This window comes from Mustela erminea, chromosome 10 (assembly GCF_009829155.1).
Source record: "Mustela erminea isolate mMusErm1 chromosome 10, mMusErm1.Pri, whole genome shotgun sequence".
Taxonomy (NCBI): domain Eukaryota; kingdom Metazoa; phylum Chordata; class Mammalia; order Carnivora; family Mustelidae; genus Mustela; species Mustela erminea.
Window position 1 is genome coordinate 61,460,212 of NC_045623.1, and position 18,927 is coordinate 61,479,138.

At 35.8% G+C, this 18,927-nt stretch overlaps 1 protein-coding gene and 1 non-coding gene across 4 annotated transcripts in view; both read right to left on the reverse strand.

Annotated features, from left to right (window-relative positions):
• Nucleotides 1–18,927, reverse strand: part of HOOK1 (hook microtubule tethering protein 1) — a 75,933-nt gene that overhangs the window by 32,758 nt on the left and 24,248 nt on the right. For all 3 annotated transcript variants that reach the window (XM_032301937.1, XM_032301936.1, XM_032301935.1), the window contains 3 exons: nucleotides 17,146–17,229; nucleotides 7,820–7,986; nucleotides 1,293–1,433 (listed from right to left, as the gene is read on the reverse strand). In XM_032301937.1, coding sequence (XP_032157828.1) covers nucleotides 1,293–1,433; nucleotides 7,820–7,986; nucleotides 17,146–17,229 — 392 coding nt within the window. The remainder of the gene's footprint in view (nucleotides 1–1,292; nucleotides 1,434–7,819; nucleotides 7,987–17,145; nucleotides 17,230–18,927) is intronic.
• Nucleotides 18,252–18,379, reverse strand: LOC116568410. Its single transcript, XR_004276616.1, has one exon. It is a non-coding gene; the product is annotated as a U6atac minor spliceosomal RNA (small nuclear RNA).

Genomic DNA, 18,927 nt, shown 5'->3' on the forward strand with positions numbered 1-18,927 from the left:
ACTGGGTAAGAACCAGTAAATGCATAAAGAAATTTTATTCTATCTGTAAAATTAGTCAACCAGATAGTCAATTGGCTGAAACAAGGGAAAAAAGGAATGAAGAAAGACAATGAAAGACAAAAGAAATAAACTTTATGGGAGCTTTGGAAAAAGACTAAAATCCATCATTGAACCTTCTTGTTGCAAAGGTATCAAAACAAAAATGTTTTGAATTTGGCATACTAAATTATCGAACTGTTTCATACAGCACAATGTGTAAAAAAGAATGGTTTTACAAATTCAACTGAACAATTCTAGGCTCCTCTGTAGCTTATAGGCCAATTTTGCTTTGTGTCTAGCATTTAGTAAGTATTTGATATATTTAGGATGTTGACTCAACTTACAATTTGTCTGACAAAGCACTTTGCTTTAGAATTGTATCTACCTGACCAACTAGGCTAGAGCAAAAGTAAATACATAAACCAAACCACTTTCCATCACATGCAGGTTCAAACAAATGGGTATAAATATTTTTATTTCAAATGGACAGAAAAACTGTGCAACAAAATGGCCCATTAAGAAAATTTAACAGAAAATATAACAAGTATATAGATAGTCTATTTACTTGATTAACATTCCATAGGCAAAAACCAAATAAAAATTTTATACATTGTCAAAGAGAATAAGAGAACCTTGGGATAACCCTGAAATAAATATTAAGATACTTACCTATACCTATTTTATATCAAATGCCAAAACATGGATTGAGAATGCTTTCCCTTATGTAAAAAGTTCACAAGATACACTAATGAGTACAAGGAGGTCAAGCTAAATGTATCTAAAGGTGATTCCCAGCTTACACAGTTTTAAGAAAAAGGTATCATTTGGGGTTTATGAATTTTAACATGAACTTGTGCTACCATGGGTGGCTCAGTTGGTTGGGTGTGTTCGACTCTCGAGTTTGGCTCGGGTCATGATCTCAGGATTGTGAGATTGGACCCCATGTCTGGGTCTGCGCTAAGAGCGGAGCCTACTTGGGATTCTCTCTCTCCCTTTCCCTCTACTCCTGCCATCCCCTCATCCTCCCTCTCTTAAAAAAAAAAAAAAAATTGTGCTAAGAGAATTGAATATTATCCTTAAACTGCAATTATCATCAACAAGCATAAAATAAGTAAAGACTAAGAGCCTGGATAAAAACTGACCAGTACTTGATACACAGGAATCACCCTAAGAATCCCTGATTAGACTGTGGAATACCAAAATGACTAACGAATAACTTAGAAGTGACATCATTATATTTAGACACGCCATACCTAAGAACATCTATTTCATCCTTCAGGGCTCTTGTTTCTTCAGCAAGACTAGTCAGTTCATCATTCCTATGCTGAAATTCAATTAGTTGCTTTTCAAGTTCTTCACAATGAACACGGTAATCATCCTTTGCAGCTTCAAGCCTTGAGTAAAGAAAACAAGTACTTATAATGTGATTTTCATCACTTGTTTTCTTACTGAGACATGTTAGCAAGGCATACTTAAAAAAAATTTTTTTTTTTTAAATTCCACACTCAACACAGAAAGGCTAAGGATTAAGACACTTTCAGCTCCTGGATTTGAATCTGGCTGAGAATAAACTTATTGTTCTGAATTTTTATTTTCACTTCTGAAACACTGTGCTTCATTATCTCTAACTCTAGTAAGAGTTTTAATATCTCATAAGATAAAGAGAAAATATATAGATATTTATTAAAATTACTCAAAAATATATATCACATGAGAAGTGGTAAAATAGTAACTCTAAGTAGACTATAATAAATTAAGGATATACTTAAACTCTATAGCAACAACAAAAAGTAAAAAGACAATATAGTGAATAAAGGCAAATATTTAAACAAGTATTTAATTTACCCAATTAAATGCAGAAAAGAAAAACAAAAGGATATGACAAATGAAAAACAGCAAACTGACAGACCTAAATATAACTGTAACAAAAATTACATAAAAGGGAAACAGACTGCACACCAATTAAAAAGGCAGAAAGCATCAGACTAGATAACAAATATATGCTAATAACAAGAGATGGTTTAAATATAAAGGCACAGATAGACTAAAAAGATTTAAAAAAAACACCATGCAAACAGTAAGCAAAAGAAACTGGGGTGGTTATGTTGGCATCAAACAAAATAAATTTTTAGAGTACTATTAAAGTATTTAATTAATTTTTAGAGTATTATTAAAGATAGAGATATTTCTCTATAAAAGGGTCAAATCATTAGAAAGCCATATCATAAAAGGGTCAAATCATTAGAAAGCCATATCATAAATGTGTATATGCCTAAACATAGCTTTAAAATACATGAAGCAAAAACTGACAGAATCAAAGGTGGAAATCCACAAACCCACAATCATTCTTTAATACCAGTCTCCAATAAATGACAGAAACAAAAATATCAGTAAAAATACAGAAGAGCTCTGAACAACACTATTAACCAAGTTGATTTGACACATATAGAACATGTCAATCAAAAACGACAGAATACACATCCCCTGCAAGTTCAGATGGAACAGTCATCACAACATGCCGAGCAATAAAATAATATTAATAAGTATCTAAAGACCAAATCTTGTGAAATATGTTCTCTAAACATAAGAGACTTAAATTTGAAATTAGACGACAATAAGAAGTCTAGAAAAGCCTTCAATAGTTGGAAATAAAACAACACACTTCTAAATAACACACAAGTCAAGGAAGTTATCACAAAGGAAATTAGAAAATATTTGAGAATGAATAACAACAGAGACAGGCAGTCAAACTTTGGGGACCCAGCTAAACCAGTGCTTAGAGGAAAATTTACAGTTTTAAAGGCTTATTAGAAATGAAGAAAGGCTTGAAATCAATCATCCAAGTTTCAACCTTAAGAGTCCAGGAAAAGAACAGCAAATTAAATCCAAAGTAAGTAAATAGAAAGAACAGAGATCTAAAACTAGTAATATGGAAAGCTAATAAAGTATTTGAAAATATTAATAAAATTGATGAAACCCTAGTAAGAATGACCAAGAAAAATGAGAAAAAACACAAATTACTGATATCAGGAATGACAAAGTGAATATCAGTATAGCTCCCACAGTCATTAAAAGGACGATAAGAGAATATTATGAACAACTATATGCCAATAAATTCAACAACTTAAATGAAATAAACATATACCTTGAAAAGCACAACTTATCAAACTGACATAAATGGAACAGAAAACCTGAGAAGCCCTATGACTACTAACAAAACTGTATTTGTCATTAAAAGCCCTTTCACAAAACTATAGGTCGACTGCTTTATTGATAAATTCTACCAAACATTTAAGGAAGAAATATTATTATTCTTACATAAACTCTTTCAGAAAATAGAGGAGGAGAGAACACTTCCCAATTATTCTATGAGACTAGAAGAACTCTGACAATAAAACCTGAAAAAGATATTACAAGAGAAAAAAAGTTATAGACCAATATCTATATGAAGATAATCAAAAATATTTTCAACATATCAGCAAACCAAATCCAGTCATATATATGCAAAATAAGTATGACCAAACTGATCTAACCATGAAATATAAGATTGTTCAACATCCAAAAAATTAAACGATCATAATAAAAGAATGAAAAGAAAAACTACACTGTCATTTCAAGATGTAGAAAAATCATGTCAAAAATCATACCAATTAATGATAAAAACTCTCAGCAGCCATATATAAAGGGGAACTCCTCCAAAATGATAAAAAGCACATTAGAAAACTCTACAGTGAGTATTATACTTGATGGTACTTAACTGAGTGTTTTCCCCCTAAGACCTGGAACAAAGTAAGATGTCTGTTCTTGCTAAATTAAGGAAAAACAAATAGAGGGCAGAAATAATAAAAGGAAGATGTAAAGCTCTGTTAATAGATGAGACGACTGAGGATGCCTTAGATTTTCTATACAAACAAATTACTAGAATCAATAAGTGAACTAAGAAACTTTATAAGACATAAAAGTTTCAAAATGAAAGATCAATTTCAATATATAAAAAAATCACTTGTACATACTTGCAGCCACTTTTCAGAATAACTTAAATTGTATATGTAATAGCATCTACTAGGGAATAAATTTAATAAAACACATACAAGACTTCTCCACTGGAAACAACACAACACTGCCGAGACAAATTAAAGATTTAAATAAATGAAGATACCATATTCATAGAAATTCTCAATATAGTTATCAATTTTATACAACCTAAATCATAATCACAAAAGGTTTTTTAAATAGAAACTGACTAGCTCTCAATTTTAAATGAAAATGCAAAAGACTTAGAATAGCCAAAACAAATTTTGAAAAGAAAGAACAAAGTTGGAATACTTATACTACCTGATTTTAAGCTTATTCTAGAGCTAAAGTAATCAAGACCATACCACATAGGTATAAAGACAAACAGATAAAGGGAAAAGAATTAAAAAGTCCAAAAAATGACCCAAATTTTATGGTTATATCATTTTTCACAAAGGTACAAAGCAATGTGGAGTAAAACTAAAATTCTTTTGAATGATGATACTGTAACAACTAAATACCCATATGGAAAATAAAAATAAAGTTTGACTGTACACTATTTTTATAAAAAAAAAATCAATTCGAGATGGACCATAGACTTACATGTAAAAGAAAACACCAAAGACTCACATGTAAAAGACAACACTGTGAAGGTTCTAGAAAAGAACAGTAGAGAGTATCTTCATGGCACGGAAGTAGACAAAGATTTCTTGGGCAGTACACAAAAACACTAATATTAAAAATATCGATAAAATAGACTTCATCTAAGAACTTCTACTCATTGAAAGTCACCATTTAAAAAATGCAAAGGCAAGCCACAGAATGAGTGGAAAAAAAAATATTACTACACACATATTTGACAAAGGACTTGCATCCAGATTTTTAAAAATTCCTACAACTAATTGATATTGACAAATAACCCAATTTAAAAACAGGTCAACAGTATGAAGAGACAACTCACCAAGTAAGAGATATATATATATTTAAAGATTTTATTTATTTATTTGACAGACAGAGATCACAAGTAGGCAAAGAGGCAGGAGAGAGAGAGGAGGAAGCAGGCTCCCCGCTGAGCAGAGAGCCCAATGGGGCTTGATCCCAAGACCCTGGGATCATGACCCGAGCTGAAGGGAGAGGCTTTAACCCACTGAGTCATCAGGCGCCCCATAAGATACATTTCTAGTAAGATATATTTCTAGTAAGATATATATTTCTAGATATATTTCTAGTAAGCACAGGAACAGGGGCTTATCACATCACTGGTTATCAGGAAAATGCCAATTAAAGCCCTAAGGAGATACTACTACACTCTTACTGAACTATTTAGTTAAAAAGATAAGAACTATGCTATGCAGGCAGAACAAGAGCAGACTCTGCTCATGGAAGGATAAAATGTTATGACCACTGTGGAAAATGGTTAGGTAGTGTCTTTTAAATTAAACACAGAACTACTATATAACTCTGCAATACCACTATATATTTACTAATGAGAAATTTAAAAAAATATGTCTACAAAATTCTTATATTACCATGTTCAGTCTAGTTTTACTTAAAACCTGGAAACCCAAATGCCCATCATCTAAAGGAAAATGGGTAACTAAAAGTGTGTATGGGGCGCCTGGGTGGCTCAGTGGGTTAAGCCTCTGCCTTTGGCTCAGGTCATGGTATCAGGGCCCTGGGATAGAGCCCCGCATGGGGCTCTCTGCTCAGCAGGGAGCCTGCTTCCCCCACCCCACCCGCCTGCCTCTCTGCCTACTTGTAATCTCTCTGTCAGATAAATAAATAAAATCTTTTAAAAAAATAAATTTAAAAAAAAGTGTGTATAATGTGGAATAATTCCAAATATTTGAATACAACTCAGGCATAAAAAATAATGAATTACAGATACATTCAAAACATAGATGAAGGCTCACAAACATGCTGAGCAACGGAAGCCAGTCACCAAGGAGTTCATACTGCATGATTCAGTTAATGTTAACATTCTAGACCAGAGAAAACTCATCTATGGTAAAAAAATAATCACAAGAGTACTTAGCCTCTGGGAGGTGGGTGTCGACTGAGAAAAAGCATAAAGGAACTTTCATCTCTAATACATAAATCTTACCTTGCAAAAGAACTGTAAACATACTGAAGTCTTATTAATAGTTTGCTTAAGACAAAGGTAAGGTTAGCTACTCTTAAATTACTTTCTATGTGCTTTGGGATTGAGTATATGAGTACATATATTGAGGAAAATAGGAGCCAGGTTTCCCATCACTGGAGAAGGAGTTTCCAGTATGGAAATGGAGAAGATCAGAATGAACCATGAAAACACAGAACTGAAATGAAGGATATCAAAATGAGATCACTGTTCACTGTTCACAGTGAGAGACATAAAAACCAATGCAGACATGTGTCCATATAAGCATATGAACACAAGCAGGTGTAAATGTGAACATAGGTAAGCATACTTCTTAGCTCTGTACACTAAAGGGGCCTACAAGCAATGACAGAAAAACTCATGTGGAGCACTGGATCTTTGTTTCTAAATAACACCGTCCATAAAAGGAATTAGAGATCCTTAAAGAAACGGCTGACTGCAGGGTAGGGAAAGGAAGAGACGAGTCTAGAATATTTTGTTGCACCCGAAAGTAAGAAAGTGCTCTTAGGACAGTAACCGGTGAAAGGCCACAGGGGCCAACTCAAAGGGCTCCCAGTGGTCAAATCTGGAACAATTTCACAATTAAGTTAATGATGATACTACGGATTTATAGATCATTAAGAATCCATTAATAAATGCAGTGCATGATCCTGGACTGGATTCTGAACCAGGAAAAAAAAAAGTCATAAAAGACAATGAGACAACTAATGGAATTTGAATATGATCTGTGGATTAAATAATAATATTGTATCAATGACAGATTCCCTAATTTTAATCACTATACTATGGTTTAGAAGGAGTTCTTTTTGTTTTAGGAAATACATGCTAAAGCATATAGGGATAAAGGTGCATGGCTCCAACTTACTCTCAAGTGGTTCAGAAAAAAATACGCAAATTCCTAAGAATATGCAGAGTGATAGCGAATGGGGAAAAAATGCAAAACACTTGTGGAATCTGAATAAAAGGAATAAAGGAGTTCTTTGCACTATTGTTGCAACTGTTTTTGTGTTTAAGTTTGATATTACAATAAAAGAAGGAAAAAAAAGTCATAGAGTGCAATTAGAGTGCCTACTCTCAAGGCCTTATAGCTCCAGGCTCAGCAGCAAGCACACAAGAGACAATGTTTATTAAAGGCAAGATGTGTAACACCTTTTTTTTTTTTTTTCCAAAGAAGAAACATAAAAGTTCAAAGAGAAAGCATTTTTTTAGCTTTCTAGATTTTATTTTTATTTTATTTTTTAGATTTCCGTTTTTTCCATTTATTATCAGGTTTCCTTTCATCCAGAAGAAATACCCCATTCTCTCCAGGCCTCAGCAGTCACTCCCTTTCACTCCTATTGCATTTGCACATGGCCTTCATTTGGCCCTTATTACATAAAGTTATTTTGAATTGTTTTTTTGATTTTATAGACATATCCCACTTGCCTACCTAGCTTGCAAGCCCTGTGAAGGCAGGAACCACCTGTACCATTAGGTATTTTCAGAGCTGGATTAGTGTCCTAAGCATGCTATAAAGCTCCAGGATGCTACAGCATACTGTAAAATGCTTAATAAGTAGTTGTTGATAGGATTTTACACCTCTAGTTTAACAGAACTCTGTGGAAGGATTTTTATTAAAAATGCTACCTGAAGTTTTCTTCCTGTAATTGTTCTAGCTGTAACTGTGCATGAAAATACTTTTTTGCAACCATTGTATTTGGATCATCAAAAGAGCCATCCAACTGGTCAAGTTTTTCATTCATCATCTCATTTTCAGAAACTAATGAATTCTTTTCATCTTGAAGTGCAGTCACCTAAAAAATAAATAAACAGAAGAATCAATACCAAAAAACCCTGGAGTCCAGAGTTCACATTATAATTGTGACTAAACCATTAAATTAGTTTGGTCAATCAGACTAGATAATTTTTAAGGATCCTTCCAAATCTGGAATTCTGGGTATAAGAGGTTTGAGTCAAACAAAAAAGAATCAAAATAATTGATTTTTATTACTTTATTAATATATTTATTAATTTATTAATTATTAACTAATACAGAGAAAACAGAGTTAATTCATATAAGGAGAATATTTTCAAAATTATGTGCTTGCCTAGTTTTGGGAAGAATATCATTCTAAGTCTCTAAAATTATGTACCTATAAACTTCAAAAAATTAATTTGTTCCCATTTTAGTTATAAGTTTGTTATTAGGATGTTGATACCTTCTAAACCAAAATACACATGTTTATGCACAAAGTTAGTTTAGGTTCATAGTAGAAAATTATCAGTTACATACCATGCCTTCAGGGACAAGCACATTATTTCATTAATGAATCAATAACAAAAAGCTGAATTAAATCCATTTGCACATTAAGACTATTCGCTTACATTTTAAAATGGATAAAAATATGTAATTTTAGAACCACATCAATATCAGTATCTGATACGCTGTTATTTTACTTACATTTTTATGCAACTCCTTTTTCTTTTCCATTTAAAAATGTCTTTAAAAATTTATTGGTAGACTGTAACCCTTTAGAAGACCAATTTATATATGATTTAATTACGATCTGTTTGAAAAAAATGAAACTTTGACCTCTTAGGACTTTCAACATATTACTATATAGTCTTGTGGTTATTCTCTTTTCAATAGGTGTAATTAAATCAACCCAGTTATGTGAATGAGACTATATACTGACACAGACAACTGGTAATAGAAAATTAAAGTCAAATGATGCCTTTTTAAAAAAAAAAATAATTTTCAGAGTCCATAGTCTCTCATGGTTCACCTCCCCTTCCAATTTCCCCCAACTCCCTTCTCCTCTCTAACTCCCCATGTCCTCCATGCTATTTGTTATGCTCCACAAATAAGTGAAACCATATGATAATTGACTCTCTCTGCTTGACTTATTTCACTCAGCATAATCTCTTCCAGTCCTGTCCATGTTGCTACAAAAGTTGGATATTCGTCCTTTCTGATGGAGGCATAATACTCCATAGTGTATATGGACCACATCTTCCTTATCCATTTGTCCATTGAAGGGCATCTTGGTTCTTTCCACAGTTTGGTGACCGTGGCCATTGCTGCTATAAACAATGGGGTACAGATGGCCCTTCTTTTTACAATATCTGTATCTTTTGGGTAAATACCCAGGAGTGCAATTGCAGGGTCATAGGGAAGTTCTCTGAAAAACAATCTGAGGAGTCTGAAGTGGTGGGGGGGTGGGAGGTTGGGGTACCAGGTGGTAGGTATTATAGAGGGCACGGATTGCATGGAGCACTGGGTGTGGTGAAAAAAAATGAATACTGTTATGCTGAAAATCAAAAATAAATAAATAAATAAATGATTTAATTTTATGCTTTTTTCAGTGTTTCAAAATTCATTGTTTATGCACCACACCCAGTGCTCCATGCAATACATGCCCACCATAATACCCAGCACCAGGCTCACCTAATCCCCACCCTCCCCTCCAAAACCGTCAGTTTGTATCTCAGAGTCCACAGTCCCTCATGGTTTGTCTCCCTGTCCGATTTCCCCCAACTCACTTCCCCTCTCCATCTCCCAGTGTCTTCCGTGTTGGTCCTTAGCTCCACAAGTAAGTGAAACCATATGATAATTGACTCTCTCTGCCTGACTTATTTCACTCAGTATAATCTCTTCCAGTCCCATCCATGTTGATACAAAAGTTGGGTATTCACTCTTTCTGATGGAGGCATAATACTTCATTGTATATACAGACCACATCTTCTTTATCCATTTGTCCACTGAAGGGCATTTTGGCTCTTTCCACAGTTTGGCAACTGTGGCCATTGCTGCTATGAACATTAGGGTACAGATGGCCCTTCCGTTTACTACATCTGTATCTTTGGGGTAAATATCCAGCAGTGCAATTCCAGGGTCATAGGATAGCTCAATTTTTAATTTCCTTTTTTTTCCCCTTTTTTTTTTTAATTTATTTTCAGCATAACAGTATTCATTATTTTTGCACCACACCCAGTGTTCCATGCAATCCTGAATAGGGAAGTTCTATTTTTAATTTCTTGAGGAATCTCCAAAATGTTTTCCAAAAGTAGCTGCACCAACTTGCATTCCCACCAACAGTGTAAGAGGGTTCCCCTTTCTCCACATCCCCTCCAACACATGTTGTTTACTGTCTTGTTAATTTTGGCCATTCTAATTAGTGTAAAGTGGTATCTCACTGTGGTTTTGATTTGAATTTCCCTGATAGCTAATGATGATGGACATTTTTTCATGTGTCTGTTAGCCATTTGGATGTCTCCTTCGGAGAGTGTCTGTTCATGTCTTCTGCCCATTTTTTGATGTGATTATCTGTTTTGTGTGTGTTGAGTTTGAAGAGCTTTTTATAGATCTTGGATATCAGCCCTTTGTAGTGTCATTTGCAAATATCTTCTTCCATTTCATGGGTTGCCTCTCTGTTTTGTTGGCTGTTTCCTTTGCTGTGCAGAAGCTTTTGATCTTGATGAAGTCCTAAAAGTTCATTTTTGTTTTTGTTTCCTTTGTCTTTGGAGACATGTCTTGAAAGAAGTTGCTGTGGCCGATATCAAAGAGATTACCGCCTATGTTCTCCTCTAGAACTTTGATGGATTCCTGTCTCACATTGAGGCCTTTCATCCATTTAGAGTTTATCTTCGTGTATGGTTTACGAGAATGGTTCAGTTTCATTCTTCTACACATAGCTGTCCAATTTTCCCAGCACCATTTATTGAAGAGACTTTTTTCCACTGTATATTTTTTCCTGCTTTATCAAAGATTATTTGATGATAGAATTGAGAGTCCATATCTGGGCTCTCTACTCTGTTCCACTGTTCAATGTGTGTTTTTATGTCAGTACCATGCTGTCTTGATGATCACAGCTTTGTAGTAAAGCTTGAAATCAGGCAACGTGATGCCCCCAGTTTTGTTTTTCTTTTTCAACATTTCCTTAGCTATCTGGGGTCTCTTCTGGTTCCGTACAAATTTTAGGATTGTTTGTTCCAGCACTTTGAAAAATGCCGGTGCAATTTTGATCGGGATGGCCCTGAAAGTATAGATTGCTCTAGGCAGTATAGACATTTTATTTTAACAATGTTTATTGTTCTGATCCATGAGCATGGAATGCTCTTCCATCTCTTTGTGTCTTTTTCAATTTCTTTCATGAGTGTTCTGTAGTTCCTTGAGTACAGATCCTTTACCTCTTCGGTTAGCTTGATTCCCAGGTATCTTATAGTTCTTGGTGCTATAGTAAATGGAATCAATTCTCTAATTTCCCTAATCTATATTTTCATTGCTAGTGTATGAGAAAACAACTGGTTTCTGTACATCGATTTTGTATCCTGCCACATTACTGAATTGCTGTATGAGTTCTAGTAGATTGGGAGTGGGGGGTTTTGGGTTTTCCATATAAAGTATCATGTCATCTGCAAAGAGAGAGTTTGAATTCTTCTTTGCCAATTTGAATATCTTTTCTCTCTTTTTGTTGTCTGATTACTGTTGCTAGGACTTCTAGTACTATGTTGAACAAGAGTGGTGAGAGTGGGCATCCTTGTTGTATTCCTGATCTCAAACGGAAGGCTGCCAGCTTTTCCCTATTGAGGAGGATATTCGCTGTGGGTTTTTTCATAGATAGATTTTATGAAGTTGAGGAATGTTCCCTCTATCCCTATACTTCGAAGCGTTTGAGTCAGGAATGGATGCTATAGCTGGTCAGTGCTTTTTCTGCATCTATTGAGAGGACCATGTGGCTCTTCTCTCTTCTCTTACTGATTTGTTCTATCACATTGATTGATTTGCAAATGTTGAACCACTCTTGCATCCCAGGGATAAATCCCACCTGGTCATGCTGGATAATCTTTTCAATGTACTGTTAGATCCTATTAGCTAGGATCTTGTTGAGAATCTTGGCATCCACATTCATCAGGGATATTAGTCTGAAATTCTCCTTTTTGGTGGGGTCTTTGCCTGGTTTGGGATCAGGAGAAGCTGGCTTCTTAGAAAGTGTCTGGAAGCTTTTATTCTGTTTCTATTTTTTTGAAACAGCTTCAGGAGAATAGGTATTATTTCTTCTTTGAATATTTGTTAGAATTCCCCAGGGAATCTGTCAGGTCCTGGGCTCTTGTTTTTTGGAAGGTTTCAGATCACTGCTTTAATTTCGTTACTAGATTCAGGTTGTTAATTTCTTCCTGATTCAGTCTGGGAAGTATATAAGTTTATGCATCCATTTTTTTCTAGGTTGCTTAACTTATTGGCATATAACTGTTGATAATAATTTCTGATGACTGTCTCTACTTCCTTGGCTTGGTCGTGATCTCTCCCCTTTCATTCACAATTTTATTAACTTGGGTCTTCTCTCTTTTCTTTTTGGATTAGTTTTTCTTTTGGATTCAGTGGTTTATTGAGCTAATTGTCAAAGAATCAGCTTCTAGTTTCGTTGATGTGTTCTACTGTATCGCTAGTTTCTATCTCCATGATCTCTGCTCTAATCTTGATTATTTCCCTTCTTGTGAGTGGGGTTGGCTTAATCTGTTGTTGGTTTTCCAGTTCTTTAAGGTGTAAAGAGAGCTTGTGCACTCTGGATTTTGTTATGTTTTTGAGGGAGGCTTGGATGGCTATGTATTTCCCCCTTAGGACTGCCTTTGCCGTATCCCATAGGTTTTGGACTAATGTGACTTCATTCTCGTTGGTTTCCATGAATTGTTTAAGTTCTTCTTTGATTTCCTGGTTGATGCAAATATTCTTAAGCAGAGTGGTCTTGAGGTGCCTGGATGGCTCAGTGGGTTAAGTCTCTGCCTTTGGCTCAGGTCAGGATCTCAGGGTCCTGGGATCGAGCCCCACATCGGGCTCTCTGCTCAGTGGGGAGTCTGCTTCCCCCTCTCTGCCTGCCTCTCTGCCTACTTGTGATCTCTCTCTCTCTCTGTCAAATAATAAAATCTTAAAAAAGAAGAAGAAGAAGGAGGAGGAGGAGGAGGAGGAGGTCGTCTTTAGCTTCCAAGTGTTTGAATTCCTTCCAAATTTTTTCTTGTCGTTGAGTTCCAGTTTCAAAGCATTGTGGTTTGAGTATATGCAGGGAATAATCTCAGTCTTTTGGTATTAGTTGAGCCCTGATTTGTGACCCAGTATGTGGTCTTCTGGAGAAAGTTCCATGTGAGCTTGAGAAAAATGAGTATCCTGTCTTTAAATACAGTATAGGCAGATTACAGACACTGTCCTCCAAATGAGCAACACAAAGGCTTGGAAAATTGTTTCCAGACAGACTGCAGGAGAAAGAAGCTTCTCTTCCTAAATTTAAGGCATTCATCCATCCTTGCCATGCAAGCAGTTTAGTGACTATTACTTAACATGTACAATCCTAAATGACTGAGATACACAAAAGAATGAAGAGTTTGAACCCTCCATATCTTTATGGTAGAAATGTAAATAATTATGCAACAGAAAATATTCAAGGTGCTTTGATGGGAGCATACCATAACGTGGGGGTGGGACACAAAGAGAAGAGTAGCTCATTCTAGCTGGAGGGAAGACACTGTCACAAAAAGATCAACTAAAAAAAAACAATACCGTCCGTCTTCCAAAATGGGTCAGAACCCTCTAAAGAAGGCAGAGAAACAAGGGCAAATTTAGTTTTCAACACCTGGTGCATAATTAACCTGGTTCCTATCCATGTTTTACAATGCATGTTCAGAGCTATCTTTAACCACAGACTGAAGGAAGGGGTAGTAAACATGCAAATCCCTTGTGCCACACCGTCCTGTCTATGCCTTAGAATGTACAGTGGGGGGTTCTAGACATCTCCTTTAAGAAGCTCCCATGGTTATACTTTCTTTAGGTTCATAGTGTACCCATCTTTATCCCTCCCTGTTTTTTTTTTTTCCATTTCTTTGTTTCTCTCCTTTTTTGCCATCTCTCACCCTCTCTCTCTTTCTGAGTTATTCAAGAGACAGAAACATTCAAAAGGTTTAAAAAAAAAGTCTCATTTTCTTATATCACCCAGATTTAACTTAATTCTTACATTCCATCTACATAGTTAAGAAGAATGAAATACAAAATTCTATAGCTACAGCTCCCCTTTATCACATTAGAGTCAAACCACTGCCTTGGAAAGAACTTATCTTGTACCATGGTGGGCAGGAATATGTTTTCTCTAACTCATCATGAGCAGGAATGACCGGCCACTGCTCCCGCAATAAGTGAAGGATTGCTTCCTATCTCTGCCAGGTGGTAGGAAAAAAGGCTGGGAAAGGCAGAATAAAAGCCACCGGCAAACACATCAGAACTTGCCTGAAGGCCCCATAATAATCCTGACTAGAACAGAACCAGATGGCCAAATCAGAGTTTCTCAAAACTTCACATCAAAATGTCACATGGAGATTTTGCTCTCTTTTTTTAAAGAGAGCCTGCCTTTATGGGGCCTGCCTCCTCATTTCTTGGATCAGAATTTCACTTGTCCCAGTACTTAAAACTGTAATTTGCACAGAACCAACACAGTTCTGTCTTTAAAAGGATTCAATCTTCACCAGATCTTTCACCACAGAAAATCTCCACTTTTGCATTCTTTATTTCGGTTAAAACATGTGCTACTGAACTGCGTCAACAAGTAGTTTCTTCAAAAAGGGCTCGTGAGTCTGCATCTGAACTCTGTCCGAGTGCACGGCTGCTTCCCTGCCTAGGCACTCTGCAGATACCATGCTTCCATATTCTGGGATTCAAATCGTAGGGGAGCCTGATTTTTTCTTTGCGGACAGTGTGCCTTATTAACCTGAGTGACTGGGTACTTTTTTCCCTTTATTCTTGAAGTTCAATATCTTACCTAGGATAAAGCCTGGTGTTCAACATTATTCACTGATTTGTTTCTACAGATCTACAACTTCTTTTTAAACCTCACTTTGTTGTTCTACCACCTAGTCTATTTTACTGATGTGTTCCTATGAAATTGTTACACAACATGAAGCAAAGTTTATTTTCTAAGCTTGGCTAAAGTCTTTTACATGCTCTTTAACCTGAAATGTTTGCACCAATGCCATACTTTTATTCTTTTCATCTAAATCATGCTTCACTGGCAGTTAAGACACCCTATATTTTCAGTGTAGTTGAAGACTTCCTGGACACCCTTTCTACTGTACCAAAGTTCCAGTATATCTTCCCTTCTAAGTTATCGTTGGGACTGTTTTCCCTCCACACCATTCTACAGCCTTGTGAATGGTTAGGGAAGGAGGTGAGTGAGCTGGGGCGATAGGCAGTGCTTTTTTGTGATGCCTGGGCTATGATCTCATGTCTGAGGTTTAAATACCTTCTACCAGGGTGTGAAAAGTGTATCTCATTCCCAAGAAGGCATTTCTTTAGGCCTCAGACCATTCCCCCAATGCAGTATGTAGCTCTAAAGCCTTTGTTTTTATCAGGAGTCAGTCTGGGTGGCTCAGTCAGTTAAGCATCTGTCTTAGGTTCAGGTCATGATCCTGGGGTCCTGGGATCGAGCCCCACATCAGGGTCCCTGCTCAGCAGAGAGCATGCTTCTCCCTCTCCCTTGCCTGCCACTCTCCCTGCTTGTGATCTCTTTTCTGTGTCAATAAATAAAATCTTAAAAAAAAAATTTTTTTTTTTTTTAAAAAGGGAGTCCGGTCCCCTAAGCTCTTAGTCACTCCTCCTCAGTCCAGTGAAAGAAAACTGGAAGAAGCAAAGGGTGGCTTCCCTCCTGACTGGGTAGACTGCAGTGAGAAGTATCAAGATTTCTGTGGACCCCCCACTCCCACATGGGCTAGGAATAAAGGTGGTGAGATCGAGCCCCCTGTTGCTCTGTGAGGAGTCTGAGATTCTCTCCTCCTCCCTCTGCCCCTTCCCCTACTCATGCTTTCTCTCTCAAAAATAAATAAATAAAATCTTCAACATTAGCTTTGTTCAAACACAGGACTGGGTTTTTTTTTAAGTTAAGGTTGAAAAGACCAGGATTCCAGTGCTGTCACTGCCTTAAATAGCTGAGTCACTTAGACCCGCACCTCTTCTCTTCTCCTTATTTGCAAGCCCTTAAGGATTAGAAATATTACTCAGCCCTATCATTACAGATATTTATCTCATCAAACAAGGATAATACTACTACAACCCTTGTTCCTTGTCTTCATACTTTGCAGAGAGTAAATTATTTATGTAACTCATTATTTGAACAAAAACATGCAATTTACATACAGCATATTATGATGGTACATCTATCCTTTTGCATAATTTTTCAAGACTTACTGTATAACTTTTGCATATGCATTTTCATTTAACAATAACAATACATGCAAACACACATAGTACTTACATGTGTCAGGTCCTGCTCTAAGTGCTTGACATATATTAACTCATTTAATCCTCATAATCACTCTGGAGATATATACTATCATCATATTATTTCTCAAAAGAGAAAACTAAACTATAAAGAAATTAAGTAATTTTCCCGAGAGGACACAATCAGCTAGTAGCATAGCCTGGTCTAAGTGGGCTGGTTTGACAATCTACCCCACTACTAATTACTGTCTCTCATAGTAAGTTTATTTTGCCAACACATATGTGCATATGAACTCAAGAATTATATACACATGTTCAGATACATGCATGTTAGCAAAACTTACCTGGTACTCGCATTTATGGGGGGGGAGGGTCCAAGCACTTTTAAATACTTCCATAAATGACCTCCCTTATATATTCACACTCTCTGCAGTTGGTATGTTAATTTTTTTTTTTTTACGAAAGAATCTAAAGGCTCATCTAAATACCTGAAATCTACAATTAAAACGATTCTCTCAAAGGAGTAAAGTTAGCAACTTTCAACTCTTAGAGAAAAATAATTATGAAATTCATACTTGAATATTCAAACCTGTAACAAATACTTTAAATTTGCCCTCCATGAAATGAAACCCAACCTCCAAAACACATTACCAGTGAATTATTTACAATAAAACCTTTGTAAAGAGGACCTTTTTCTCAGACTGGTTCTTTTCCGCACCTGCATATCTAGTTCTTGGCATCTTTGCCTCAGTTCTTCTTTTTCTGCTAGTGCTTCTTGAAGTTCTTCCAATGCCCTTTTAAGCTGAAACGCAAAATGTCCTGATTCTTAATAAGACGTGTTTTGACACAAATTGGAAAATAGACTATATTAAACATGGTTATATACACTATATTAAACATGGTTATGAAAATGTATTAGCAAGTCTCCATTTGAAACTTTCTAGGGTTACCAAGCCAATTACACAATATGGGAAAAGGACTGAGCACAGTGTCTCTGGCACATAGGGACACTCAATAAATAACTGACTACTCAGGGTCGGCAGGAAGATTTTAAGGTAGTTGCCTTATGCAAATAGACAGCTGTGTGAAATAGCTGTTTGGGTAACGGGAGAAGGTGTTGATTAGTACAGAACAATGATGAAGGGCTAACTGTGGATGGAAATCATGCATTTATATTCAAACAAATGGCTGTACTTTTCTCAACAGTGCTCAACTGTATGGATGTAGCAGTAAAGAAGGTATTCATTATAGTTTGATTTGCATCTCCCTGATGATCAGTGATGTTGAACATCTTCTCATGTGTCTGCTGGGCATCTGCATGTCTTCTTTGGAAAAATATCTATTCATGTCTTATGCTCATTTTTTAATTGGATTATTTGTTCTTTGAATTTTATAAGTTAACTATAGAGAACAAGCTGATGGTTACCAGAAGGGAAAAGGGTTGTGGGATGGGTGAAACAGGCCATGGGGAGTAAGGAGGGCACTTGTCATGATGAGCAATGGGTAGTGTATCGAACTGCTGAATCACTATACTGTACACCTGAGACCAATATTACACAGTATGTTAACTAACTGGACTTTACATAAAAACTTTTTAAAAATTCACCTATTAACAAGTAAGTCTCAATGTTGGTTTTTCTGTCAATAATATTCGCACAGTCTCATTAATGTTTAAGGCCACAGTCCCACAGAAATAAAATTTTATGTAAATCTTAATGAAAAAAAATTTTTTGGTTCAATGTGCCTTTTTTAAAAACTGAAATATCATTAACATACAGTATCATATTAGTTTCAAGTATACAATATAATGACTCAATAACAACAATGAAAGGATGCTCAGATGCCATGAGATAGGTGGCAAAGCCTGAACTATGTTGGGTGCTATCAGGCCCAAGGGCCTCTTCCAACCCTTGTCAAAGGAAGTGCTAATCTCCTCCCCTTTCACAGAACACTCCTTATGAAATCTTTAAACCACAGCATATTAGAGGATATTGTTTAATTTCATCACAAAAAAATTTAGAAAAACACAGTATGTTTAAATTCAAGTAAAAATTTCATAGAAAAAGTTTTGAAGTATTTCATGAGAGAGAAGTGATACTCATGAAAAACAGATGTTCAAAAATATAACAGAAATAGCACTAGATGCATTTGCCTGTCATTATACCCTTTCCCCTACAACCCAGGTTGGGTTACATTTCAGAGTAGAGTGCCTTCTGCCCAGGTGAAACAGGCACGCCATAGAACCAGGGAAAAGAGAGCTGTTTCTTCAACAAGGCAAAAATATATTAACTTATTAGATAAATTAGAAATCAGCAGAATTTTTCCATTGTCTACTATTAACAGTGTAACCATCTAGAATGAGCCACATATGTATTACAAGTTTCAGAAGAAAAGTTCAATGTCACTCAATTCTTTGAACATGAGCATAAAAAATTCTGGAGACCAACACTACTTGCAGTCATGAAGGAATGCATAATAATATTCAGCTGAGATATTACAG